The sequence below is a fragment of the Sminthopsis crassicaudata genome, chromosome 4 (genome assembly GCF_048593235.1).
Source record: "Sminthopsis crassicaudata isolate SCR6 chromosome 4, ASM4859323v1, whole genome shotgun sequence".
Taxonomy (NCBI): Eukaryota; Metazoa; Chordata; class Mammalia; order Dasyuromorphia; family Dasyuridae; genus Sminthopsis; species Sminthopsis crassicaudata.
Genome location: NC_133620.1, coordinates 292,486,603 through 292,512,419, shown reverse-complemented (window position 1 = coordinate 292,512,419; position 25,817 = coordinate 292,486,603). Strand labels below are relative to the sequence as shown.

The window sequence follows — 25,817 nt, the reverse complement described above, 5'->3', positions numbered from 1 at the left end:
AACTTCTTTCAGAACCGACAGGCACAGTCCAAGATCCTGGACCCAAGAGTCTTGGGAAGGGCAAAGTTTCTAATCTAGAATCTTCATCATCCCGGGAAGCAACCCTGCATAGATGCAGCCTGACACTACTCCTGTAGGCTCCTGGACCCAATCCAGTCCTGGAACACTCAGGATTCTTGTCTGCAAAACCCTGGATACTGTAAAATGGTTCAAAATCTGAAAACAAATTATTTAATCAATGATATGACATCATAATCTGCTTTGGTTCCCTACTTGTCATGTCAAATATAAAATTCCTTGGACTACAAAGCCCTTAATGCCTTCTCCTACCCTTTCTGGTCATCTTATACCTTCCTCTATAATCCAACAATACTTGGCCTCCCTGTAGTTCCTCAAAAAGGCGCTCCATCACCAGATTCTGGGCATTTTCAAGAGCTGCCCCTAGTCCTGGAATTCTCTGCCTCCAAGTCACCCTGGCTTCTTCAAACTCCAGATAAAATTCCACCTTCTATGAGAAGCCTTTCCCAATACTCAATTCTAGTGCCTTTCCTCAGCTGATTATCTCCAATTTATCTTGTCTTATTTGTACACAGTTGTTTGCATGTTATCTTATTAGACTGTGAGCTCCTTTGAGAGTAGGAACTATATTTTTTAAACTTCTTTTGAATCTCCATTGCTTAGCACAATACCTGGCACAGAGTAGGTAGATGCTTAATATATATTGGGTTTTTTGTTCATAAAATGAGGAAGATTGAATTAGATGAACTAATGAGGGCCCTTCCAGTTTTATAGTCTATTCCTTTTGGAGACAACTACAACAAAACTCTGCCACTCTTCTTTGGGCTACTCTGAAGAGGGAGGTTTGGGTTGTTTTTTTGTTTTGTTTTAGCTATTAGTGGAGGGGATCAGGGACACTTCTTCTTTTCAGTTCCTCTTTCTTGATTTTTTTTCCCCAAAGCTATTTCCCCTGCACAGAAGTCTCTTGCTCTGCTACAATCAATAAAGCTGGAGAAGAAAGTTTAATTTGTTCCCTAGAAAAGGAAATGCCTTTCCCTTCCCCCTGAATATGAAAAAATGGCTGCCCACCCTATAAGTTATTCACCAGAAGAATGAAAGGTAGCCAGAGAGGCTTCCTTTTTATTATAGAAAATTAAAAAAAGAAAAAGACAACAAAGAAATTTGAGGTAGGACCTCATTAGGACCCTCCTGTGTCTTCAATTTAATTCTGGGTCACTGGAAGAAATACAAAAATACAAAGGAGGAAAGGATTGAGGTCACCCTGACCAAAATAATACTGAACAAGGCAAGGTTAGGGAGGCTAGACATTCAAGAAGAAAGCCAAGCTCCACACAGTAGAAGGCAAGTGAGAGTACTGCTCACTGCTGAACTATGGTTATAGTTAGGTTGGCATATACAGGTATGCATGATTTGCAAACCTGGTACTTTGGCTGAGTGAGGCTTGGGAAAATAAAATCTGTAAACATAAGTGGGTGGAAACCCAAGAGAAGTAGTACATCTTTTACCCTCAGAGGAGATAGATGCACATGTAAACAAAAAGAGGGAATGAAGACCGATTTCAATAGGCAGGTGGCCGGCACTTAACCTGGGGGTGGGGTGGGTTGTTGGCAGGGTGGAGTTATTTTCATGGGACAGAGTGATGGAAAGAAAGTTCAACGTATATCTCATTACTTAGTAGGCTTTGCCCCCTTCTGTAGGGAGCTTGGGTTCTTTGGTTCACAGAAGACACTGAGCCAAGGCCCCCTTCCTTACACTGAAAATGTTTAGGACACATTGAACAAATGTCTGAATCTGCGATAATGAGTTGGAGGGCAAAGGTGGTCTTTTCCCCTGACACAGCATCAGGAAAGTGAAGTAGAGAAGGAAGTGCATGTGATTTCTCCTTCCTGACAGTTCATTTTATGGCGTTTGTCAGCACAGCAACTTCAAAGGATGAAAGATTGATCTTCAATGCTCAGGAGTGAGAAGCAGCTCTGCCTTCCCTGTTGGAAAGGTCACCGGCGACAGGACTCATCTGTGTGGTACAAGAATACGTGACACAATGATTTTTGTGTCCTACCCCATCCCCTCTCCCACCAACTTCTTAGCCACTTTCCCAGGAGAAAGGACTGTTGAACAAAAGAACCAAAAGTTCTAATTTTGGCTTTGCAGTTAACTAGATATGTGAGTATGAATAAGCCACAAAAACAAATTTGCATTAAATGATCCCTGAATTCTCTTTCAGCTTTGACATTCTAAATATCAATCAAGCATTTATAAAAGTACCTATTATGTACCAATCATTACACTAGACAAAAGTTTTTAACATCTTTGAACCATTATAGTAGGTGCTTAATGTTCCTTGATTATAGACTGATGAACCTTTTTGCCAATATGATCCTTTCTCAACATAACATTTATAACTGAAAAAAATACTAAAGAGCTTAGAAAAAAAATAAAAATGCAATTTTTTTCCCATTCAGATTCTAGAACTGAAATCTGTTTATAGATCCCAGGTTAAGAGCTCTTTAACAGTTGCTAAAACAGTTATTGCCTTCAAGGAACTCTCATCACTAGATTACTTTCTACTTCTAGGTCCCAGCCCAGCTCTAAAAATGCCCCAGGGCTCCAAGATCACTATCCTCCTTAGATACCTGAGCAGCCTTTCTCACAACAGACACCAGATGGCAACCTAGACAAGCTTGATAGTCATCACCAGGTGGGGGTAACTTACCTACTAGCAGAGCCTTGGTCTGCAGTCCTCCTTGTAGTTCCCTTTGCAGTAGCAGCAACTCCTCTTCATCATCCTCTTCATCTGGCAGGGATGGGGAGGGATCAGGAGTACTGAGGGCCTCAGGCTCAGGGCCCAACTCTTCCAGCACAGAACTCTCAGAAGGGTACTGATAAGTGGTTTCCAGGGCTGACTCATTAAAAGAAATTTTGAGCTAAGAAGACAGAAGGAAAGGAAGAAAAGAAAGTAAAGCCAGGAAACCCAACATAAATAAGGGGTAAATGGAAGAGGAAGGCATTGGACATGTGATAATACTGATTTGATGGGCTGGGCTTGGACCTCCACATATTTCTCCCCCAAAAGCATAATTTCTCTCCACTCTTACTCCCTTTCACAACATGTTTTTTCCCTCTTCCTAGGAGGAACCTTAGTCTTTGGCCTTCCAATCCCATATTTTTCCCTTTTGGGATACAGGCTCTTTCAGACATTCTGGGAGCCACTGTGGTAACTGTGTTACAAATTCTGAATCTGGAATCTGGGGATCCTGATTCTTCCATCTACAATATCTCTTGTCAGCTTGGGCAAGTTGCTTTAGATCTCTGAAGGAATTGGACTAGTTGATCCTTGAAGTCCCTTCCACTACTATAATGAACCCATGACCAAAGTCACTTTTCTACCAGTTTGTAACTTCTCCCTAGAAATTAAGGACCTATGGGAATTATATTTGTCTCTACTTTCCTAGGTGATGAGGACAGGATCAAAAATAGGGTAAGAGAGGTAAAAGAAAAAAAAGACCTTCCCTAAATATAAGAGGCAAAGAGCAAAGAACACACCAGTAACCTTAGAGCACTTTCAAGAGAATCCTTGACTGACAGGTCAGAGAACCTATGACAGAATATGTGGTGGAGGTTTGGACAAACAGAGTGAGCAGAAGAACAGACTCCAAAGATAGAAAACCTCACTAAACCGGCACATGTGCAAACTAAATCTTAGTTATTAAAAGCTGAGCTCTTCACTCCTCCTTCCCCCATAAGAAGCTCAGAGCAAGGGAGAGGGAAGGATTAATGCTGAAGCCCATAGAGATTAAGGGGCAAAACTGGGGAAACTCCAAGAACCATTTCTAGGCTTTTCAAGGAATGAATTCAGAAAAATAGTAAGGTCTGCCAACTTAGATACATATCTTAGGTGTCCTTGAGAAGAATGGAACACAAAGAGGAATATGTTTGAGGACTATATATTTGGGGAGTGAGGATAAGAATTTAGAACACTAGATTTGGGGTCAGGAGACCTGGGTTCAAATGCTGGCTGCTTTTGTAACCTTGGACAAGTCTCTCTGTATGAAAAAGAGGGGAATCATAATAGATGATTGCTAAGGTCTCTTTCAATTATAATTCTGTGAACATGGTCTTAGAGGTAAATAAGGGGATCAGATCCTGTGTAAATCAAGCCACAGTCTAATGGCCAAGTGGTTGTCAATAGAGGCCTTGAAGGCCATGCTGTGGGAATACAATCAAACCCCCCCACCCCTAGCTCCCAGGGCAAACTATTAAGTATATTTTTTTGACAGACAATTATGGATCTATCAATCAAAAGGTTGTCCAGACTCTATTTAAATCCATTTGTATTTTCTGCCTATATCATCTATAGGCTTAGGCATTTTATATGTAAATCTGTTATCCTCTTTGTGAGATAAAACATTCTTTTATTTATCCTAAATTCATCTTTTCCTTTCTTTAGTTGTCTAGCACCCCACCTCCCCACCCCGCCCACTCTGACTGGGTGGCTCAGGAATGCACAGTGGCTCTGGGGGTGATTCACTCTTCTCCCATCAGCTATATAAGGTCACAAGGGGGCTTGGTGAGGATATAGGTAGGCCCTTCTCTCTGAACCTCTGGGAAGAGGAGATAGGATATCCAATCCCCAGGAGTGGACTGCATTATTTGAGGATAGGATTTATAACTGGATAATGGGGAAGATGAATTTGTTGGAATTGACTAAAATCAATGGGTATTGTTGCAATGGGGTAGGGAAGATTTGGAATTTGGGGCCAATCCTTGAGTTACTACTGAGGTGAGAGATAGAGACTGGATTGTTCCGTCCTTGGAGAGAGCAAGATTTTCATGGGGAAGGAGTGGTGAAGAAAAAGGGATCTAGAGAAGGTTAAGCAGTTAGATGTCTGAGTCCCACTTTTTTAAAGAAAACTTTTTTCACCCTTCCCCCCTCTTCTACTAGACCAGGCTTCCTTCTTCTCACACCACATCCTGAGTAGCACAGAACAGGGCCTAGGCATGCAGCCCAGCCCCCTGCCCCCACATACACCCCCACCACACTTGGCCCCATTAGACTTCCGGTTCCACCCCAGCCTTCCTGTTTGGATGTTCATAGCTCCCCTATACCAAGACTTAGGCATATGTCCCATTTACTGTCTCCTTCAGCTTTTTTGCCCCTGCCATCCACTTGCTAGTTCCCTTCCAGAAACTAGATTTCCAACCAGCTGCAAAAACCTAGTAGAAACAGCACTACATTTTGGATTCATAAAACTTGGGTTGTAGTTTCGAGTCTGCCATTTACTCTCTAACCTTAAGCAAATCACTTAATGGTAAAATCTCTCTGAACCTCAATTTACTTATCTTTAAACTTATACTTGGACTATGCAACTCCTGTGATTGCTATGAGGAAAAAGCTCTAATGGATTTTGTAAACCTCTGTATAAAATATTAGCTTTCCCTATCCATCTACCATCTACAATGTTAGTTGCAATAGGATATTTTTGTAAAGAGACATCCCAATCAGAAGAGGGGCACCTCATATTTGAGCCTCAAATCATTCTTCCTAAGGTTTTCCTTAGTCCCTAATATTCCCAAGAACTGTGAGGGTAGCAGCCCCTCTTTGTTCATTCCTGTTACCACTGTCAAAATCTTAGCAGGTTAGATTTCTTTACAACTTCTTCCTGAAAACTCTATGTGAAGTTATTTTTTCCATTTAGCAGAGCATTTTCTCTACTTCAAGGACCCCCAAAGAACTCATCTCCCAAACTATCAGCATCCAATAATAAGACCTATCCTAAATTCATCTTTTCCTTTCTTTAATTGTCCTCCAGCCCCCGCCCTCTCTGACTATGAAGTCAGAGGAGCTGAGATTGGATTTCCTAAGGAGGCAGTGGTGTTGGAAATGGGTCCAGCAATACAGAAAGATGATCTATGGGGTAAAGTGATCCTCAGATTGAATCCAATTCTATTTCTAAAAGGATACGTCCCATTACCGCTGAAAGATTGTTTTTCCACTTAGTAACTATGTAACCTTGGGCAAGTCACTTAACCTTTTAAAATTACAGATATAAAATTTAAAATCTGTTAAGTGGGAATAATGTTTACTATCTCACAATAATAATATGGAGCAAGAAGTTCATGAATCTAAAAGCAATACATAAATGTGAGATTATTATAACAAGAAAAAATAAAGGTTATAGCAGGAGAAAATGATACTTACTGAAAAGGACTTCCAAAACTCTGACCAAAAAAAAAAAAAAAAAAAAAGGTGGAAAGTTCTTTTCCTTGAGATATTCAATTGCCTGTCAGCTTTCATATTCTATGATTCTGTGACTGTCTCTTAGGACAGAAATTAATTGATCTGGATTAAGGAAATTACTTTCCATGTTAGGGATGGGGAAGAAGAAGAAAAGGGGTAGAATGGATGGGTGACCCTTAGGAAGAAGGAGATGCCTTAGCTAACCCCACCCCACCCCCAATTCTGACCTACTTTTTTTTCCCCTATCTGAAAGTTCTTCCAGAATTCTCTTCTGCTGGAAGTAAACCATTTTTACCCTCCGCCCCAGGAAATGCTTGTCAGTGAAATAGGGTGGGAAAGAGTAGGGGATTCCAAAACTCACTAGTGATATCCTCAAACTAGACTCTAACTCCTCAACCCCTGCCTTCTCAACTTCACTCTTTGGCTTCCTTCAGTTATTTTCCACCCTAAAGGGAGGGCGAGGCCAGAGTGGAAAGCCACAGAGAGGAAAACCAGCTACAGAGCCAGATCTGGGAAGAAAGGGAAATCCCAGGGAAGGAGGGAAGGGTGAGTATGGGGAGTATTTTGGAGAAGCTCTTCTTGTCTTCAAGAGAAAAAAGGAACTACTGTCCATGGCTGGGGCACAGCTGGCATGTCCAACCCCAAGGTCATCAGCTACAAGTAGTCACTGTGTCTCTGACTCGCCCCAGGGGCAGATTTAGGGTTCAAGGGCCTTCTCTGAAACATTCTATTTTCTCTGCTTTCACTGTACTTTTTATGCTCTTCTCTACACTAGCCTCTATCCTCAACCCAAATCATTTTTTCCTCTTCTACTCTTACCTCCAGGATTAAGAAAACCTCGATCAAAATTCCCATCTCTTTTTAGGGTACTGATTTCCCATTCCTAGGGAAACTACCTCCCAAAAAAACTTTTCTATTTTTTCCCTAAAATGCAATTTTTACTGTTTCATATCTGGATTAAAGGTTGAATTGTCTGGTGGAGTCAACAGTTCCTTTCTTCCCCTAGAGTGGGGAGAAATGAGCAGATACCCATACATATCCTACCCAAAAATTCACTTTGGCCAGGAAGAACTCACTGCCTAAGAGAGGAGAGAGAAAAAAAGACCCACATCCAGAGACAGAGACAGACTAATATGGAGACCATGAGAGATGAGCTGTTTTCCTAGGAAATGATGACTGGAAAAAGGGGATAAAGGAGGAAATGAGCAGAGACAGTGAAATAAATGGAAAGAGAGAAGACATTAGTGGAAGAGACACAAATCCAAAAGCCCAGAGAGAGTTAGGAAATGGGAGCTCAAAGGGGCCAAGCTAGACTTCCCTACCTGTTTGTGGTGTCTCTCAGGGGACCCTTTGGCAAGGCAGCTTCGGCTGAGTCGGAGGTACCCCCCAAGCACCAGTATTTCCTCAGCAGTGGGGTACCGTTTCTTCCCAGGGCCAGAGATCTGGGGTTCAGGTGGGGCCGGGGCTCCAGAAGGTCCAGACCTTCGTGGATTAACTGTGAAGGTGTGTCCACTGCGGCGGGGAGTCCCTACCCCAGGCCCAGGTTTCACCCCATAGAACAGTCGACTCATGAGCAGATCCCCTGGGGGCTGAGGAGTTGGTGGGGTAGAAGGTTGGGTAGATACTGCCCGTGGGGGCTGAGGTTCTGCTGCTTCCTCTTCCTGAGGCCCTAAACCTTTGGTCCCAACTTCCTTGGGTGGGAGGGGAGAGGTTGCAGAATAGTGACTTCTATGGGAGCTCACCATCCTGTCTCCAGCCCCAGTTTCCTCCACAGTAGCCCCAATCCTCCCTTCTTTAGCTTCTCTCCCAGGCAAGGGCAACTTCTGATCTCCAGAGTCTGAATGCACCATCTTCTGCCCTTGAGCTTCTGATCTCTCAAGGCTCCATTCTCGAGTCTTCCCAGAGTTCAATCTCCATTTCCGTATTTCCATCTGTTGAGAGCTCTTCTCTACATCCTCTAATGTGTTCAACCTCATTTCTGCTGCCTCCATCATTCCTGGGCTTCTATCCTGAAACACACCAGGACTTAAACCTACACCTTTGTGTCTCCAAAAGTCCTGAATTTTCCTTGGATTTCCTCTGCATTAGTCTCTGTTCTATCCTGGATTCCCCTGATCTCCCTTTGCTTTCTTCTCTAGGGTTTAACCTCCATTCTCGAGCCTCCAATAGCTCTGGACTCTGTCCATGAACTTCTCCAGAATTCAACTTCCATTTGTGTATCTCTGTCATCCCCAGCCTCTGTTCTCTATGGTCTCCATAGCTCAACCTACATTCTCCCATTTCAGACCCCCCAGAAGTCTGTTCTTGAGGTTCTACTGGATTCACATTTCGTTCTTGACCCTCCCCAGGGCTTTTCTTCCATTTTTGTGACTCGGATAGTCTTCCTAAGCTCCTCTCCTCACTTTCCCTGGGACTTAAACTCCATTCCAAAGCCTCTGCAGGCCTAAAACTCTGCTCTTGAACTTCTGCTACCCCCAGCCTCCTATCTACAGATTTCCTCAGGTTCAACCTCTGTTCTTGAGACTGTCTTCCTACCAGACTCTGTTCCTGAGCCTCTGCTATGCTGAGTCTCTGTTCTCGGACTTCCACTTCCCCTGATGTATGTCCTCGACACTCAGGGTGGCCTCCGATCAGAAAAGCTGCTCTTTCGGCACCCTGCTGCTGCTGCTGCTGCTGCTGCTGCTGCTGCTTGCTGCTTCCGCTCTTGGTCGTTCTTGTCGGATTAAAAGCGATTCTGGTGGGACAGGTCCAATGGGCTTTCCAGAAGGACAAACAGGTTCATCAGGTTCAGAAAAGCACTGCCTCTATTGCCCTCAGTCCCCAGGGACCTGGTTTCCCCAAACTGGCATTTCCCTAGCTTGGCACGGGCGTCTCTCCAACAGCCCCTCGTTTTCCAAGCTGGCATCTGCAAACAGGTCGATCCTTCTCAGCTTGCTCCCGGCCCTCGAACAGCAGCCCTCCTCTTGTCTTCGCTTGGCTAGTAGTTGTTTGCTTCCAATCTGGGGGACAGTAGCCATGGTCCCAGTGGGACAAGAAAACTGGAGGGGAGGAGATGGAGCAGTGAGGGAGTGTCAAGAAGAAAGACGTGGTTTAGAGTTGTAGAGAGTACAGATGGGTCAGAAATGGAGAGGGGAAAATGTGGTACAGAGTTTGTGTCGGAATACAAGGAGGAATAAAGGAAGAAATAACTCTCTGGGAGGAGGGTAAGATGGAGAGACTAAGGAGAGAGAACTGCTAGAAAAAAATGAAAATGGAGAAATTAGAGGAAATACCAAGGAACTGAACATAAATGCAGGGGAGAAAAAAAAAAAAACTGAAAGATATAATGGAAGGGAAGAATGCTGGAAGAAAGGGAGGAAAAAAGTTAAGATAGAATATTGGGGTATGGTTAGGATGACAGAATGTTAGAGAGAAGAAAAAAAAAAGGCAATTTGGAGAACCAGAGGAAGGAACCAAGTGGAGGAGCTAAAGGGGGAACTATGGAGGTTAGGGTAATTCCTAGAGTGTGGGGGTGAAAAAGCAAAGCCATGATGTTGGGGGTGGGAAGGGTGAAGGAGTGGACACGGAAAAAGGGAGAGGTAAAGGGATACGAAAGGTATGGGGGAAAGGGTACGGGGATAAGGAAGGGAGGAGAGAACTGTGCTGCAGAACTGCCAGTCAGCCTGGCCCCTAGCAGACTCTTAGCTTCCCCTCCAACCTCAACCAGCCACGCCCCTCCTATCCCGGGCCACCCCCTCCACTCGGCCCATGTGCTCCGCCTCTCGGGGCGGGTCTGGGAAAAGACGATACCCGGGGACTTAAGGAAACCCGAAGTCCAGACACCCAACCCCTTCTCAGAACCCAGATGTCCACTCCTCCCCTTCGCCTATAACCCTCATCCCGAACCTGGGTCCCAATGTCCAGCTCCGGTACCAGCCCTCTTCAGTTAGGAATCTAGGCGTCTTCCCCACCCTCATCCCCAGACTCCCTCATCATTCTAACTCGAGAATCGAGACGTGGTTCCTGACCACTCGCGTACTCTACTCCCACGGTCAATCCCTAGACAAAGAACATCTTCCAGTCCGAAGAAAGAGTGGAAGGAAAAAGGGTAGCGGTCGAAGGTGATGGAGGGGGACCACCTTTCCCCTAAGTATGAATTGCCCCCACCCCCACCCCCAACTCACGTCCAGCAGGATCCCTTGGAGGAGGGAGGGGGGAGGTGATCAAGAAGGCGTCTGGAGAGAAAAAGGAAAAGGAAAAGAGCGAGCGAGGGAAGAGTTGGAGATGGGAGGGAGAAAGAGACAGACCCAAACGGGAGGGGGGGGGGGAAGAAGGCGGGATGGGGGCGGCAACCGCTTTGAGAACAATGGGGAGAAAGAAGGGGGCAAGAGGCGGAACCCGTTGCAAGAGGCGGGGCCTTCCACCTCCAGGACCCCTATGTGGCTTTTTCCTGGAAAGGACTTTCTAATACACAGCCCCCTAGCTCACCACTGTAATTCCTCAATGGGACCTAAGATTCCAGTCAGCCTCACAGCGCTTTCCTCTCCTTCGGCTGTTCTGTTCTTCGGGACCCAGGTGTTCTTTCCACCCAACTTCTCCAGTGATTCTCCACCCCCCCAATCTTTCTGCCCTCCTCTTCCCCGGTCCTGGGCGGTGGCCCGTGACTCAGGCCCCTCTGGGGACCCAGGGAGGAAGCCGCAGCAGCTGGGAGTCGTCCTGCCCAGTCCCATCCCCCCTTCACAGCTCCCAGAGCTTTATTATAGGATTGCTGGTCATTACTACCGGGCAGGAAGGGTGTCGAAAGAAATGGGGGTGGGAGTGAAGGGGGATCCGGGTCAGACAGTGGAGGTGGAGACTAGTGATCGGGTGCTTGGCTTTAGGGTGTCAGCTTCCATCTTTCAACAGCCCACCCGACCCAGAAGTCAATCAGGTGTTGGCGGCCAGTATGCTAGTGGAGGAATTAACATCCCTTTCCTAAAGTCGAGTCTAGGGCATCCTCAAAAAAGTAGAGGGCAAAAAAGTTGTTAAACTGTGCATACCCTTTGACCCAGCATTGCTGTTATTGGGATTATATCCCAAAGAAATACTAAAGAGTGGAAAGGGACCTGTGTGTGCCAAAATGTATGTGGCAGCTTTTTGTTGTAGCTAGAAACTGAAGTTGAATGGATGTCCATCAATTGGAGAATGGTTGGGTAAATTGTGGTATATGAAGGTTATGGAATATTATTGCTCTGTAAGAAATGACCAGCAGGACGAATACAGAGAGGCTTGGAGAGACTTAAATCAACTGTTGCTGAGTGAAATGAGCAGAACCAGAAGATCACTATACACTTCAACAATACTGTATGAGGATGTATTTTGATGGAAGTGAAAATCTTCAACATAAAAAAGATCCAACTCACTTCCAGTTGATCAATGATGGACAGAAATAACTACACCCAGAGAAGGAACACTGGGAAGCGAATGTAAATTGTTAGCACTACTATCTACCCATATATATATATACCTTCGGAAGCTAATAATTAATGTGCAACAAGAAAATGGTATTTACACACATATATTGTATCTAGGTTATTTTGTAACACATGTAAAATGTATGGGATTGCCTGCCATCAGGGGGAGGGAGTGGAGGGAAGGAGGGGATAATTTGGAAAAATGAATAAAAAAAAAAAAAAAAAGTAGAGGGCAGGGCCTTGTTAGATGGTTGAAGCACAGTGGTCACAGGAGGGGAAGTGAATGCATTTGCTTTTACACTTTTACACTTTCCCCACCACCATTTTGTATCTACTGAGACGGTTGGCCTTCCACCTACCCCTGCACACTCTCCCAAATTTCAGTCATCCAGCTAACTCGGAGATAAATACTTGTGGCCATAAGGAGCAGATGAAGAAAAACCATGGTGCTTGGATTTATTTGCCAGTTTATATGTTCTGGGAAACAAGAAATCTAAAGTAGGGAGTGAAAGGGACTCTGCCCCATCTGCTTTGAGGACAGAGCCTAATGGTGAGGAATAAATTCTACAAAAAACCTTGTTTGCTGAGGAATGGCTGTAATAGGATAGAACAGGAAGTGGAAGTTTCCTGGAGGTTAGAAAACATTTTAGTTCCAATCTAATTGAGGTGGGTACAGATATAAAGGAAAAGGGGTCCCCAAATATGTGATTGGGGATCACTGGTAGAAGTTTGATCAGAGCCAATATTTTCCCTTAGGTCTGGAAGCAGAAAATACCCAACAAGAGGACTATTGTTGGGGATTGGCTCCCCAGGATCTCATCCGTCTTTCTAGATTGAATTAAGGGGTCATAAGGTAAAAGAGTGGGATTCTGGATTAAGAGATAGTAAATCTGGAATTTGAGTGTGGGCCCCAAGTTGCATGCCATATCCTGAAAACATGCCTAAAGTCTACAGGGAGGGAAACTTGGAATCTAGGAGGTAGAACTTGGAATTCAGGAGATAGAGGTTGAGGAACAGGGAAGGCCTCTAGGACCCTGAAACATGCAGTCTCAAGCTTCAAAGGGCTTCAAACGACTTTTAAGAGGAGGTATGGGTTCAGGAATTGAACTTGGAATCCAGAAAACAGATTCTCTAGTATAGATCTTAAATTTCAGGAAACAGAACTTTGAATGAGGAATGGTGGAGAAATAGTCAGGGCTTCAGAGCCTGAGAATAGTTTCACCGTAGGAGTTTTTACTCTGCATCTCCAATATTGGGCCCAGCAAGTAACTGAAGCTTTCTTTGAAGCTGGGCCCGGAGGTAGTGCAAGTCTTGCTGATCTAGCCCATGTGCCAGGCCCAGATAGAGGGTGAACAGTGCAGCCAAGAGAATTCTGTCAAGGCCTAGTCGTGGCACAGCCCACAGCACTGTCAGGAGCTCCACACACACAGGATGTCTCAAATGTTCAAAGAGTCTCAGTGCCCGAGGGGATTTCAGTGCCAATGGCTCCCCCAACCCCAGCACATGATAATATACCTATTGGAGAGGGATGGAAGGATATTAGATCAGAAATTGAATTGTTATATCCCTTTGCTTCTAATTCCGCCCTGGCCCCTTAATTCCTCATAAAAGCCTGGTTCTGCTTGTGTTCCAGAATTAGTTTTTTCCACATCTCCAAAGATATGTCTAATTTTCCCCCAACCTTTGGCTTAAGGTCTTCCCTCTGACCCTAACTCTTGACTCAACTTTCCTACAAGTCCATGGGAACACAACATTTCTGGACTTTGGGGGAGAGATATTGGACCCATTAGGGGAGGGAAAAGATAACAGGTAGACTGAGGTTAGGAGGGAGGAAAAGTCCCATGGAGACTGATTAGGACATGGGGAGACTGAAGGTGAATCATGTCTTGGAAAAAGAAATGAAATTCAAAGGATGGAGGCTCAGGAAATGGAAATATTACCTGTTTGAGGCCCATGAGCTCAGGATAGTCAAAAACCAAGAGGATACTAAAAATAAGGAGCCAAGCTATGATATGTAGCACAAAACAGAGAAGGGGTACCCAGGTCACCCAGGGCTCTGATTGTGCTTCCCAGAGGACTGGACCCTCTGGCACTGGCTCCCAATAACGCATCACCACCTGGAAGGAACAGATGGGGGAGAAGGCTAGACTTAATACTCCTTAGAGACCTAATCATCCAATGTGCTATGGGGAGGTATTCCCCCACAGTGCCACCCCCCACACACACACACTCTCTCCTCCCTCTCTCTCTCCCCCCTACCCTCTACCCCATGATTTCTTTTACTCGTAATAATTCATGCAAGGAGCTCCAAGATTCTGGTTTCCAAACCCATTAACACAAATGTCCAATATATGTAGGACACTATGCTAGATAATAAAAGTTACAAAGTAAATGATTATTTTTCTTAAGCGTCAGGAGTAGGGGGCAGATTTTTCTCTTTTTTTGATCCAGTTTTTTCTATGTGGCATGATAAATGTGTTTAGAAGAATTGTACACATTTTAACCTATACAGGATTACTTGCTGAGGGGAGGGATTAAAATATGGAAAATAAAGTTTTGCAAGGGTGAATGTTGAAAACTATCATTGCATATATTTTGAAAAATAAAAAGCTATTATAAAAAAAATAGTAGGGGACAGAGAATAGAGATATATCACTACTACTCTAAAATTCTCTCTGAATCTCAAGACTTTGCAATCAGTCAACAGAATTTATTCCTACTATGTGCCAGGCACTGTGCTAGATACTGGGGAAAGACAAGCAAAAATACAAATTCCTGCCCTCATGAGACCTTTATTCTGTAGAGATGACAAATCCATATAGATACAGAGGATCAGGAAAGTTCTCATTTAGGATATAATGTCTGAGTTGTGCTTTGAAGGAAACAAGAGAGTCTATGAGACAGGGGAAAAAGCATGAATAGCAAGAGGGGAAGTGGAGAGGGGAGAGATGTTTGCCAAAGGTCAGAGATGAGAGGTAGATTTGTATGTGGGAGAAGGAAAGAGGCAGAGAGCAAGAAAAGAAAAAGATAGGCTAGATAGTGTGTAAAGGATAGCAATGTAAAATAATTAAGAATCAGATTGAGAAAGCTCTAAATGCCAAACAAGGAACTTTATATTTGATCCTAGAGATAATAGGAAACCACTGAAATTTATGGAACAGGCCTACTCTAGGAATATCACTGGCACAATGTGAAAGCACATAGGAATAATGTTTGATTAATTTATGAGATGTGTGATCACTGCCCTAGTTGAGTTTACAATCAAGTTAGCTGAACAAATATCTAGAGAGATAAATAATAATGCAACTTATAATTCTCAGGCATACAATATAACAATTCATTAGAGAGAGTGGATCATGGTCATTGGTAAGGACTTCTTGGAGGAAGAGGGATAAAATCAGACCTATATGTAGGTGTTGGAAGAGAGGTGGTGCTAAGCATTCCAATCAGAGGGAACTGAAGAGTGAATAAAGGATGAAGTAGTTTGGGAAACAAGTCTAGTCTGTCCACAGTAGGGAAGTGGTAGGATATAAGATTCTGAGTTAGAATTTTCAGGATTTTGAATGCTCCAGCTTATTCTCTACTAATGCTGTTTACTCAGCAACCCAGGCATCTGGCACCCTCAACTCTAGGCTCTTTCCCCAATTCCTACTTCTCTTGGGGACCTAGCTGTCTAGCCCCCATACCTGCAGGGCCAGGGCAGTACAGGCCACATAGAGTGACCTCTGCAAGACCCCAAAGTGCTGGGCCATCCATGTCTTCACAGGGTCTGCTGCCATAAGACTATGCTGTCCCACGAATAGCAGCACCAGCCCCAGGTCCCAAGCTAGAGCTGCCAGGATGCCAGGATCCTGTAGGGCAGTCAGCCATTCCTGTTGAGTATCTTAGGACGGGGGAAGACAAGATGTCAAAAGGACAGGGAAAGTTCACTTTTATTCTAAGTATCTCCTCTGAACCTCAGGCCATGTTTCTCTGGAGGCCAACCAGGTTTCTGATTCTAAATTCTGCCTAAGCCATGCCCTTCTCCCTCTCTATTCTCCATGAATTAGTTTTACTTCTCATCTTCAGCAATCCCCATAGGATCATAGAAAAGAAACTAAGCAATTCTGGCTGATCCTTTCAAAGAATTTGGAAAGAAGAGGAAGGTGGTTCTGATTAGTCTTTTAAATTAAAAGGTTCATGCCCAGAAGCTTGAAAATTCCCACCCAAATCTATTTTGCTCCACCTTAGGGGGAAAAAAAAAAGTCGATGTAATAAAGAGTAGTTCAAATCCTGTTTCTGATGCTACTTAATTTTTGTCCATGCAGGGGGCAAGCCATCTAACAATAATGAGCCTTAGAATGTTTCAAGATCATTAGTTTCTAATTTCAAAGCAAAAACATCTATTATACCCTGTTCTGTATTCACCTATAATGAAATCTTTTAACACACTTCACTCCATTCTTCCCCATATCTCCACCCAAACATTGTTTTTTCTCCCCAGAATTAAACCTAGATCCTTCTGCTAGAAATTTCTACTCCCCCCTTTCCGTTATACTTTCAGTTCCTCTCTCTTATACCTACCTCTTCTGTTAGCTCCACCCCCTTCTCTACCCGCCGTACCCTCATGCAAGGCTCCTGCTCCAGAACTGCTTACCTCCGTCCAACTTCTGACTGCTCCCGAGCAGTGGTTGCAAAGATGTGAAGCACACAAATTCTACTCCAGTGCCAAAGGCCAGAACGAAAGACGCAAAGGCGGCAGGGACCAAAACCAGAGCAGGAGCCATGGCGGGGGTGTAGGGAGTGGGACTGGGGAAAGGGGAGGAGCCCCGTTTATTCCCGCTTCATTAGCCCCGCCCCTGGCCACACCTCCAGACCAATGACAAAGATACTCGAGTTTTTAATGTGCTCCGAATATAAACACAGTCGGCTAAAGTAATTAGGTAACATTTAATAAGGGTTAGAAGACTTAAGCATTTTTAACTAAAACATAATTCTTTAGTTTTTTAATTAGGTACCTATATTCCCTCATATATTGCTTGGTTCTCCAAAGATCTCCAGGAATTCTATTAAGGTTCTTCCTTCCACATCCCACATGATGCTTCAAAAATCTTATTGTCACCTCTCCCACCTTGAAAATTCTTTACATCATGCCAATCTTTTATGAAACACATTTTTCTTCTAAATAGTTTATTTTACCGTTTGTGTATTTAAACAGTGTAAGCAGGACATTGTGGGTAGGATTCTTAAGGGCATTAAGAAGGTAAAGGGTCTGAGGTGGAGAGGAGGAATGCTTCTAGCTGGGCTTCCTGCCTCAGCACCCCAGTGAGCAGGAACTCTGGCGAAAGGAGGGGCAGTTTAGCCCGAACAGCAGCAGAGCATCTTGAGAGATCCTGGGGACATGAAATCACTAGTCTCTGGGGCTAAGGACAGAGACAACAAAAAAGAAAAGAACAAAGATGGAAAGAGATGGATTCAGAATAGAAGCATATGGTACTACCAGCATAAAAACTTCTCCCTATATGCTCCCATCACATCTTCCCTTCTCCAATTCTTCCACCCTCTAGCTCTATTTCCAAACCACTACCTTCCTAATTTCAAATCATACCTTATAGACCCGAGGCATGCTAGAAAGCACAGTACCCCCACAGCATGTGATTATCTCTCCCATTTGAGGGGGTGGGGGCTGCACTCCGGGGGTCACATAGAACTCATAGCCCTGAGGAGAAAAGAGGCCAACTGAGAATTGGACAAGAAAACAAGACTTCTACAGAGATTAAGGAAAGGCCTTCAGGACAAGACAGTGGGTTGAGGGTAGGTTGATGGACATTATCTAGGGGGAAAATTTAAGACCAGGGCCCCACTCACCTCCAGGAGGCCCCTCTCCTGAGCACGACTCAGTGCCTCTCGAAGGCTGAAACCAAAGTTGTTCTCCTGCTCAGGATCATTCACCACAAATTCATCAGGTGCCAGGAATCGACCAGCTTTTTGGGACTAGAGGTAGGGAGAGTCAGGCCAAGTCCTCTGTAGGATTCTTCTACCTGTCTACTCATTAACCCTTCCCCCAAATTCTTCCTTTTATTTTCCTAGAAACAGTTCTCCCCATTTTTTCAATTTATATCTATGTACAAAAATTTCATTCAGTATTTTAATCTTTGGCCATATGTATTTATTATTGTTCTAAATACCTCCTACTCTCTCACCTGGTGCAACCATTCCAGAGACAGAATAGGTATTCCCCGGCCCAGGGCACATAGGAATTTGACTGTACGTCTAACTCGATCTGTTACCAAATGTGAAGCTTCTGCCACTGAACTGGCCAGAGTTCCACCTAGTGCCAGCACAGCCTGTTCTCCTCGTGCATCTACTACACCTGTGAATAACACCTGTAGGGAAAAAAGTCATCATTCACTGAACCCCAGAAAACCTATACCTCCCCACTGATTCCTTTTAACATCCTCTTTCACTTATCTAATGAAAATTTTTTATTACCACTTCTAAAACCCTGACTTTTCTCTCAATTCCTCTCCATACCTTAGGAGCTCTTAGTTCTCGATTAAGTCTAGCTCGCCGCAAAATCCGTCCAGGTATTCCCTTGATGATTTCCTTTGTGTGAACTGCTAGTTCTGCAACCTTCACAGGAGTCTTCACTGCAGTCTGAGGTTTAGATAAATCCCAATGAGTTCTTAGTATGACCTTACCTGAGTTAATCCTCATCCCTTTTCCTTACCTCAACTTCCACTGGCTTCTCATCTTCCTCTTCCTTGATAGATTGTCTCTGGGATCGACCTCTCCGAGGTTGCTTGGAAAATGGTGATGTTTCCTTGGTAGTTGGAGGCCGCTTTCGGCCTGAGAGCTTGGGCTGGGCCTCTGGAGTAGAGCCAAGGGTATCTAGTGCTCCTACCCTCCGGCTCCTGGTAGCTCGAGGGACAGATGCCTCAGGTGTCAGAGAACAGGATGACTCTGGCGTGGCTGTGAGTGACTCAGAACTTTCTCCCACCCCTGCTCTCTGACTTCGGAGAGCCCTTGGTGGGGGCACAAGGGTTTCAGATCTCTCTGTTGGAATGGAAGGGGAGTGCCCAGGGAAGGATATGACTGAAGTAGAACTACGAGTTCCAGTGGTCCCCCGTTTCCTGTTTTGACGAGTCTGAGGATGGGGATCAGGGATTATAGGCAATTCTTCAGGGATGGGAGGGTGGAGCTCAGAGGTCAAGAGTGGAGAGGAGGTACTAAAAGGCTTCTGTGTCTGACTCTGGAAAGAAGACTCTGATTTGTCTCTAGAATCTTCAAGAAGAGGAGGTTCAGTATTTGGGGCCAAGAGAATCCCCTGCCTCCTGCTTCGTGGTGTTGCTAAAATAGGTGATTCCTGGGAAGCTGGAGACGAAGAATGGGGTGGTTTGAATGTTCTTCTATTCTGGCTCCTGGTGATTCTGGGAGTTGAAGAAGGGGCTGAGGCTTCAGGGACTGCAACTTTAGATGCTACAAGAGGTACATTTGAGAAATCCTGTTCATCCTGCAGACAAATTGGATAGTGATCAAAGGACAGGATTAATATACTCAAGTTTATATTACATTAATTTGCATTTGCTCCTTTGTATTCTTTTCCCCATCAAACTGAAAATTCTTCAAAAGAACTACCAAAAATTATTTACACAGAAGATCCCATCTTCTTTCTTACCACCAGCAAAAACTATTGACCATTTGTGTAGCAGCACCCCCAAATCATTGGTCCAGCTTCCAATGTCTAGTCCTCATAAGCCAGACTGGGAAGTCAACTTCAATGGATAGAGCTAGACATCCTTACCAACTACAAAGTAGCATTATCCACAGGACAAACAAGCCAGCCCAGCAGAAACAACAAGGCACTCGTTGAGGGCAAGTTAGAAGGCAATATATGCCAGATAAATTAAAATACCACTACTCTGTCATCTCTCCTCAATGCTTATGGAGATAGCCATAGAACTCTTGAACCTTAGGAATAGCAATGCTTCATCTGGTATCAAATGATTTAACATCAGAAACCAATATTCTATCAATAAAAATGAAACTAGAAACAAGGCACTACCATCTATCTGCCTTTGCCTCAGCACCCCGATATTGATGAGACCTTTCCACCTCACTTATAGCTGAAACCTTCCATATATGCCATATTCTCCCATCAGAATGGGAGCTCCTTGGGACCAGGACCCGTCTTTTTTATTTGTAGTTCTAGCTTAGCATAGATCTTTGCATGTAGTAAACTCATACTTTAGTCATTCATTTCTTTTTCTGGACCTTTTTGTGTTCCACTTCCACTATATCTACCAAAAGGCTCTACAAAACAACAGTACTGGGGATGAGGAAAGGCAAGGAGAGAAACAAAAGGAAGAAAGCTCCTGGTTCACTAAGGCAAATTTAGATACAGTTGTAAATAATGACACTGTGAAAATTAAATAGCTAACTGGAAATTAGATGGGGTAGAACAAAAGAGGACAGAATAATGTGAAAGAAATGACAAGTAATTTGGAGCAGGGAAAAAGATTATGCAGAGCATCAACATCAAGAACTTAAGAGTAAGGCAGAAGAAAGATTTTGTAGAACTGAATAGCAATTAAGAGGTGGGAGAAAAGAAGAAAAGCTCTTACCATTGACACTTCCTCAAGAGGCAAAATTTTATCATCACTGAGGCCTGGATAAATAGAGAAAATAAGTTTGGCTGGGCATTTGGTAATCTTTCTAGGGACTGAAATAAAGATGTCCTCTGTCACTCACCTCTATGATGTCTGCTGTCATTGGAGATTTGGGGGTTTAAGGATAATTTCTGCAGATTCCCTTCCCCAACTTTAGATTTTGGTACTGGAGTAGCATTCTGGACCTCCTGATCATAGTCTTCTGACATCTGTCCCTCTGCCTCTCTTTCCAGCATTTCTTTGGGCACTTTCATTTCTACCACTGGACTCTTGGTTTTTCTTTCTGGCGCTTGTTTCTCAGATATGTCTTTCTCAGGGGTTTGCCTCTCCATTTCCTTATCTAGTACCTTTATTTCTCCACAGCTTTTGATGCCTGTCTCTGTCATAACATTCTGCATTCCTCTATCTGATTTACATCTCTGTCCTCTTTCTGGTATTTCTGTTTGTACAACTGGACTCACTTTCTTTCTCTTTGATCTCTTTGCCTTATTTGCCAATGTCTTTCTCTTAAAGGTCTCCTTTTCCATTTTTCTCTCTGGTGTTATTCTAGGTGTGTCTATTTCTATTACCTGCCTCTCTATGTCACCCTCCTTAGTTTGTCCCGAGATTTCTGTGTTTAAATTTGTGTCTTGATTTATTGAGAGCTCTGTTTTTTCTGCACTGTCTGGCTCTAGGTCTGAGGCTATCTTAGGTGGTATGGGACAAGTTCTATGGTCTACAATATAAGAGTTGGTAGGTAGAGTTCCTGATGCCTCTGACTGCTCCGAGCAGAAGGGCTGTGTAGCCAAGATTTCCCAAGGCTCATCTGGACCATCTAGGAGAAATCAAGGGAGAGAAACAAACAGAGGTATCATAAAATCAAAATGTAGACAAGTTTTGTAGACTGTTGAGTAAAACAGAGACAAATTAGGGTAGGGAAACGTTTGCAGATTTGGGGAGATTCAGATACATGAGGACTGAAGGTTTTGAGTGTAGACCAAACCCAAGGTTGAACAGGAATCTATCTGCATGGACTTCACTTTCAAATGCTTACTATTCATAACACAAGGAAAGAGTAAATAACATCTACCCAGGATCTAGGTTTCTGCCTTACAGCCCCAACTCTAATCCTGGGACACTTTTTATTCCTACTCCTATTCCCATTGAGGGACACAGTAACAGAGCTTTTATTTCCATTAGGGACCTAGGTATCTGATTCCAGGGTGGGTCTCACCTCCACAGTTCTGATTCCCTCCTTCTACAAAGCACTGAGTATCTTGTAAATCCAGGTCTGAATTATCTGAGGAGTTAAAAAAAAAGATACTAGCCTCAGAACTCATCCTTGAAGTTTTCTATAGAAGGCTGGGCATTGAAAGTGACACTAAAACTCACCATCACTCTTGCTCTGGAAATCTTCAGTACTTTCCACATCTGGATTACTCTCTCGTTCTATGTAATTCTGGGTTCCTTCCAAAAGTACCTGGGCTGACTTCTCTTGAATGCTTGTTTCCAATACTATGCCTACTGAGCTAACCCTTGGGAAGGGAGACAGACCATGCTCCACTTTTGTTATAGATATCCTCCCCCGGGTCCCAACTTTTTTAGTGATCCTTTTCAGTTGATCAATCACTGGGGTACCTTCAACTCTGTTCTCTTCAGCTAGAAGTTGGCTGTTCATATGAAGAGATCCATTGTCTTCCCCATCTGTGTCATTGCTCCCAGTCCTATCAATGGAATGTTGGTCCTTGTTCAGATGTATAGTGGGGAGTTCTGTTGGGGACCCTTCCTCTTTTGTATCTGTATTGTTTGTCCCACCTTTGAGTAACTGATCTTTGCCCTGATGGACTTCGAGTGTCGTTGCTGGGATTAAGTCTTCTTCTATATCTGTATCACTGTCCCCCATATCAGGCTGGCCCATTTCCAAGTGTGCTTTAGCTGGTCTCACTAAAAGACCCTCCTCTTCCAGATCTGTACCACTTTCTTCCAAGGAAGAAGGTTGAGTCCCAATTAAAGGTGTCACAACTGAGATCCTTTGGAGACTGTCATCATCAATATCCGTATCACTGTCCCTGTCAGGGGGCAAACTCTCCTTCACATGTACCCCAGATGGAATTGCCATGATGTTCTCATCTCTTTCCACATCTGTATCACTATCTCTTCCCATAGCTGAGGGATGGTTCTCTCCACCAGTCCTACTCCACTCCTTATCTACAACAGAAGTTCTCCTGGTAATTGAAGAAGGGTCCATTGGGGGAGGATCCTCCTCTTCATCTGTGTCACTATCCAGAATGAATGTAAGAGGCAGTGCAGGGCCCTTGGAGCCTGGTGAAGCGCCTTCCACATCACTGATGAAAAAGTGAAAAATAGAGAACTTGGAATTCAGATCCCAAGAAAGGACTCAGGTACCCAGAACTCTAGTTCCCAGTTCTCTTCCCCTTCCACTCTGACTAAAAACTATTAAGGGCCTAGCTATTACACCTTTGGTTCTCGACATTAAGCTTCCCCAGGTAGACTTGGCAATCTGGCTCCTCAATACTCACCTCTCTGGTACTACAGTTTCAGAAGGGGAATATGTGACAGGTACCTCTATACTCCTATCCAAAGGAGAATCTAGGAAGAAGAATAAACTTTGTAACTTCATATTCTCCAGGCTCTTCTCCCTATCTTTCACTATCCTGATACCTCAAATTTTACCTCCTTCTTCCTCTGAGTCTTCAGCCAATAAGGTCCCCTGGAACTGGGGTCCCCCTGTCCCTGGAACCCTGGGTGTCTCCTCCACATTTAGAGCCCCCCGGGGGCCAGGAAGTAGGGGGACACCCAAACGGTGATATTGGCATGGCAGGTCAGCAAAGAGTACCAAGTCTTGGTCCCTCAATTGGTGGCCCACCCCAGGGCTTAGGAGCTTGGGAGGTCTCAGAAGGCGTGTATGATTGAGGCTCCCACAATCTCGAAGGATAGGTGCCCTGCCTTGAGCTGGAATCTCAATTATTGCATGATGTTTGGAAATAGATGGAAAAGGCAGAGCCACAGCACAGCCCGGTATTCGGCCAACCACATTCTCCCCAGGGTACAGCAGGAAATCTGGAAGTGAAAATTCAATAAGGTATTAATTCAAAAGCCAGGAATCTGCCCCATTCCTAATCTTTAATGAATTTTCTTTTTTGGTTTTCCTCATCATTGAATTTGTTTTTTCTCTAGGGGAAAAAAAAAAAAGGGAGGTGGGAAGCTATAGGATTTTCTTTAGGAAACAATAAAGGATTCCCAATATATGGGAGGGAAGTTGTAATTGGGACAGAAGCATTAGGAAGCACAGGCCATTGCTGAGCCATATCTAATTTACCTCCTCCTTATTGGTTTTATGTGTATCTCCTAAGTCATCACAAAAGGAATATTCCCCAAATCTATCTGGGTTAGTTAGCTATGAATTATCTTGAGTTAGGTCAAACCAGTAAGTATTTTCTCACTGTCTCTCCTGCCACAAATCAATCGCTGGGACCCCCTCTACTCCACCCCCATCTGTGTCACTGCCCACCTCTCCCTTTTTCCTTTAAAACCCAATACCCTCTGACCTTTCTCAGGGCCTCGAACACTGCTGAACAGGTGCAGCCGCCCCACAGGCTCCAAACCTAACCGGGGCGGAGAGCCATTGGAATCCTCAGTCTCCTCCTCCTCCTGAGTCTCCCAGTCCAGCAATTGAGTGTCCTCCATTATCTATCATGGAGAAAACAAAGGGAAAGAGATGCTACCACCTCAGAGCGAACAAGCATCCGGCGAGAGAAGAGGAGGAGGAGGAGTGCAGAGGGGTAATAAAGCATTTGGGAAAATACATCTGAGACATAGGAACAGTGCGGACCAAGGACTCCCTCATTCGGAGATCTAGGCCAAGGTAACAGAAGAGACGCGTGTGTGTGTGTGTGTGTGTGTGTGTGTGTGTGTGTGTGTGTGTGTCTGTATGGGGGATGGGATGAAGGAACCCAATTCTGGCTCTGCTACTTACAACCTGTGTGACCTTGATCAAGTCACTAAAGTTCTCTGGGTCTTAAATTTCCTCATCTGCAAAAAACAAGGGGCTTGAGCTAAGACCATTACATAACATCACGTCCATCTCTTTAAAATGAAAAAAACAAGCCAGCAACCCAAACTCTTAAGATGCTGGAGTTGACCCCTACCCTCAGGGGGAGTAAGGGTGAAGAATGGCGGAAGGGGAGGGACCTAGGCCGTCTCACCCACCCACCTGGGCCACACCCTCTCTCTGGCCGGAGACTAAGCGAGGAGCACATCAAAGTAAAATTAAGGCCTCCCCTCCTCCACTTTAGCGGGCTGCTATCACCCAGACCCCCAATCCACTGCGTGACCAGTGAGCGCCCCAAACCATCAAGATTCCGGAGATCTTACAACGAGACTCAGGGCCCTCGAACCTGTTAGCCCGTTAGACTAGGGGCGGCAGGAATCGCAGGAAGCAAACCTCCAAAGAGCTCCCGCCTAGACTTTCCCACCCGAATGGCCTCTTTGCCTCCCTCAAGAGAAGGGGTTCAAGATGGCGTCCAGTCAAAAGGGTAGTTGGAGAGCCTCCGAACTCACAGGATTCGGGTCCGCGCGCGCGCCACACTAACAAGCAGTCAATTTGTTCCTCTACCACGAGCTCTGACGCTCTGATTGGCTCCTTCTGCCATCTCTCAAGGGTGATTCGCTCCAGGATTGGCCGAGCCTGCCGCGTGGCTCTGGGACAGATCCAGGAAAAGCGCTCTCGTCTTCACTTCGGGAAGTGGCCGCTGCGCTGCCTCGCTTTTACATTGGCTCCGGATGACCGTAGAGGTGGGGCCGCCTCGCGCGCCTCCAACGGCACTCCGAGATTGGCCATAAACTCTAAGATTCGAAGGTTAACCTCCGATACGGCCTGCGGCTCTCGCGCAGTGTCTAAACTGTAACCTCGCCGTGTGGCGCGCACTGACTGCGACAGCGTGGGGGGGGAAGGGGGACGAAAACGCCCAGTCACCGCGTCAGCAGCGACCACACTACCCATTCTCCGTCTTCCCTGGCTTGCCCCCTGCTGACTCAGGAGAAATAGAATAGATGAGACTATTGTTAGTTAGGAGGAGAATGCAAAAACAGGAATGGATTAGGGAATGAAATGGCAAAAGGCAAAATAAATCATCTTTGTAGGAACAAAATGAATACCGCTTGAGTGAGAAGCTATATGGTTTTTTTAGGAGGAGGAGAAATCTTTACAACTATCGATAAGTTTTATGCCCACAGCAGCAGTGGGGAAGAATCACAAATGTGTAAAACAATGTTACCATTAATGATAATTAAATGTCAAAAAGGTTTCATCTCAGACCCAAGAAAGTGGATAAAGCAATATCACCAGGACTGCGAGCTGTCAGGCACGGGGAAATGTTCCAAGGACATTAGAGGCAGAAAGGACTCATATCTATCAAAATATTCTGAACACTTTTTGGGAAGGAAGTAAAAACTCAAAGCAAAATGGGTGCTAACAGCGAA

At 44.6% G+C, this 25,817-nt stretch overlaps 2 protein-coding genes across 11 annotated transcripts; both read right to left on the bottom strand.

Annotated features, from left to right (window-relative positions):
* Positions 1–1,110: 1,110 nt before the first annotated feature.
* LOC141540883 (nurim-like) lies at positions 1,111–16,688 on the bottom strand. Of its 4 annotated transcripts, XM_074264851.1 has the most exons (5): positions 16,325–16,688; positions 15,375–15,571; positions 13,629–13,805; positions 2,732–2,942; positions 1,111–2,032 (listed from the first exon to the last, which is right to left on the bottom strand). In XM_074264851.1, exons 1-5 carry the CDS (start codon positions 16,452–16,454, stop codon positions 2,013–2,015), a joined length of 735 nt encoding a protein of 244 aa, XP_074120952.1. In that variant the 5' UTR covers positions 16,455–16,688; the 3' UTR covers positions 1,111–2,012. The 4 variants fall into 4 exon arrangements, with proteins under 4 accessions (XP_074120952.1, XP_074120954.1, XP_074120950.1 ...); XM_074264853.1 differs by lacking the exons at positions 13,629–13,805; positions 15,375–15,571; positions 16,325–16,688 and adding exons at positions 7,579–7,624; positions 7,847–8,427 and having other exon boundaries at positions 1,179–2,032; XM_074264850.1 differs by lacking the exons at positions 1,111–2,032; positions 2,732–2,942 and adding an exon at positions 12,120–13,203.
* A 152-nt stretch (positions 16,689–16,840) lies between these two features.
* Positions 16,841–25,210, bottom strand: MDC1 (mediator of DNA damage checkpoint 1). 7 transcript variants are annotated; one of them, XM_074264799.1, is made up of 15 exons: positions 24,734–24,924; positions 24,313–24,368; positions 23,885–24,026; positions 23,010–23,396; positions 22,856–22,925; positions 21,708–22,660; positions 21,550–21,615; positions 20,419–21,150; positions 20,292–20,335; positions 18,398–19,180; positions 18,202–18,324; positions 17,871–18,053; positions 17,536–17,661; positions 17,276–17,386; positions 16,841–17,090 (listed from the first exon to the last, which is right to left on the bottom strand). In XM_074264799.1, exons 3-15 carry the CDS (start codon positions 24,021–24,023, stop codon positions 16,923–16,925), a joined length of 3,885 nt encoding a protein of 1,294 aa, XP_074120900.1. In that variant the 5' UTR covers positions 24,024–24,026; positions 24,313–24,368; positions 24,734–24,924; the 3' UTR covers positions 16,841–16,922. The 7 variants fall into 7 exon arrangements, with proteins under 7 accessions (XP_074120900.1, XP_074120903.1, XP_074120901.1 ...); XM_074264802.1 differs by having other exon boundaries at positions 24,781–24,916; XM_074264800.1 differs by having other exon boundaries at positions 24,711–24,890.
* Between the last annotated feature and the right edge of the window lie 607 nt (positions 25,211–25,817).

Bases quoted from the DNA above. Each gene is read 5' to 3' on its own strand.
- LOC141540883 (XM_074264849.1), bottom strand. From the start codon at position 8,250: ATGATGGAGGCAGCAGAAATGAGGTTGAACACATTAGAGGATGTAGAG. The intron at 2,943-7,578 runs GTAGGGAAGTCT...CTGTCTTCTTAG, and splicing joins CTGAGAGACACCACAAACAG to CTCAAAATTTCTTTTAATGA. The intron at 2,033-2,731 runs GTAAGTTACCCC...TGTACCACACAG, and splicing joins GACCAAGGCTCTGCTAGTAG to ATGAGTCCTGTCGCCGGTGA.
- MDC1 (XM_074264803.1), bottom strand. From the start codon at position 24,023: ATGGAGGACACTCAATTGCTGGACTGGGAGACTCAGGAGGAGGAGGAG. The intron at 22,926-23,009 runs GTAAAATTTGAG...TCTTCTTCCTAG, and splicing joins AGACTCAGAGGAAGAAGGAG to ATTCTCCTTTGGATAGGAGT. The intron at 17,662-17,870 runs GTGAGAGAGTAG...CCCTACCTCTAG, and splicing joins CTCTGGAATGGTTGCACCAG to TCCCAAAAAGCTGGTCGATT.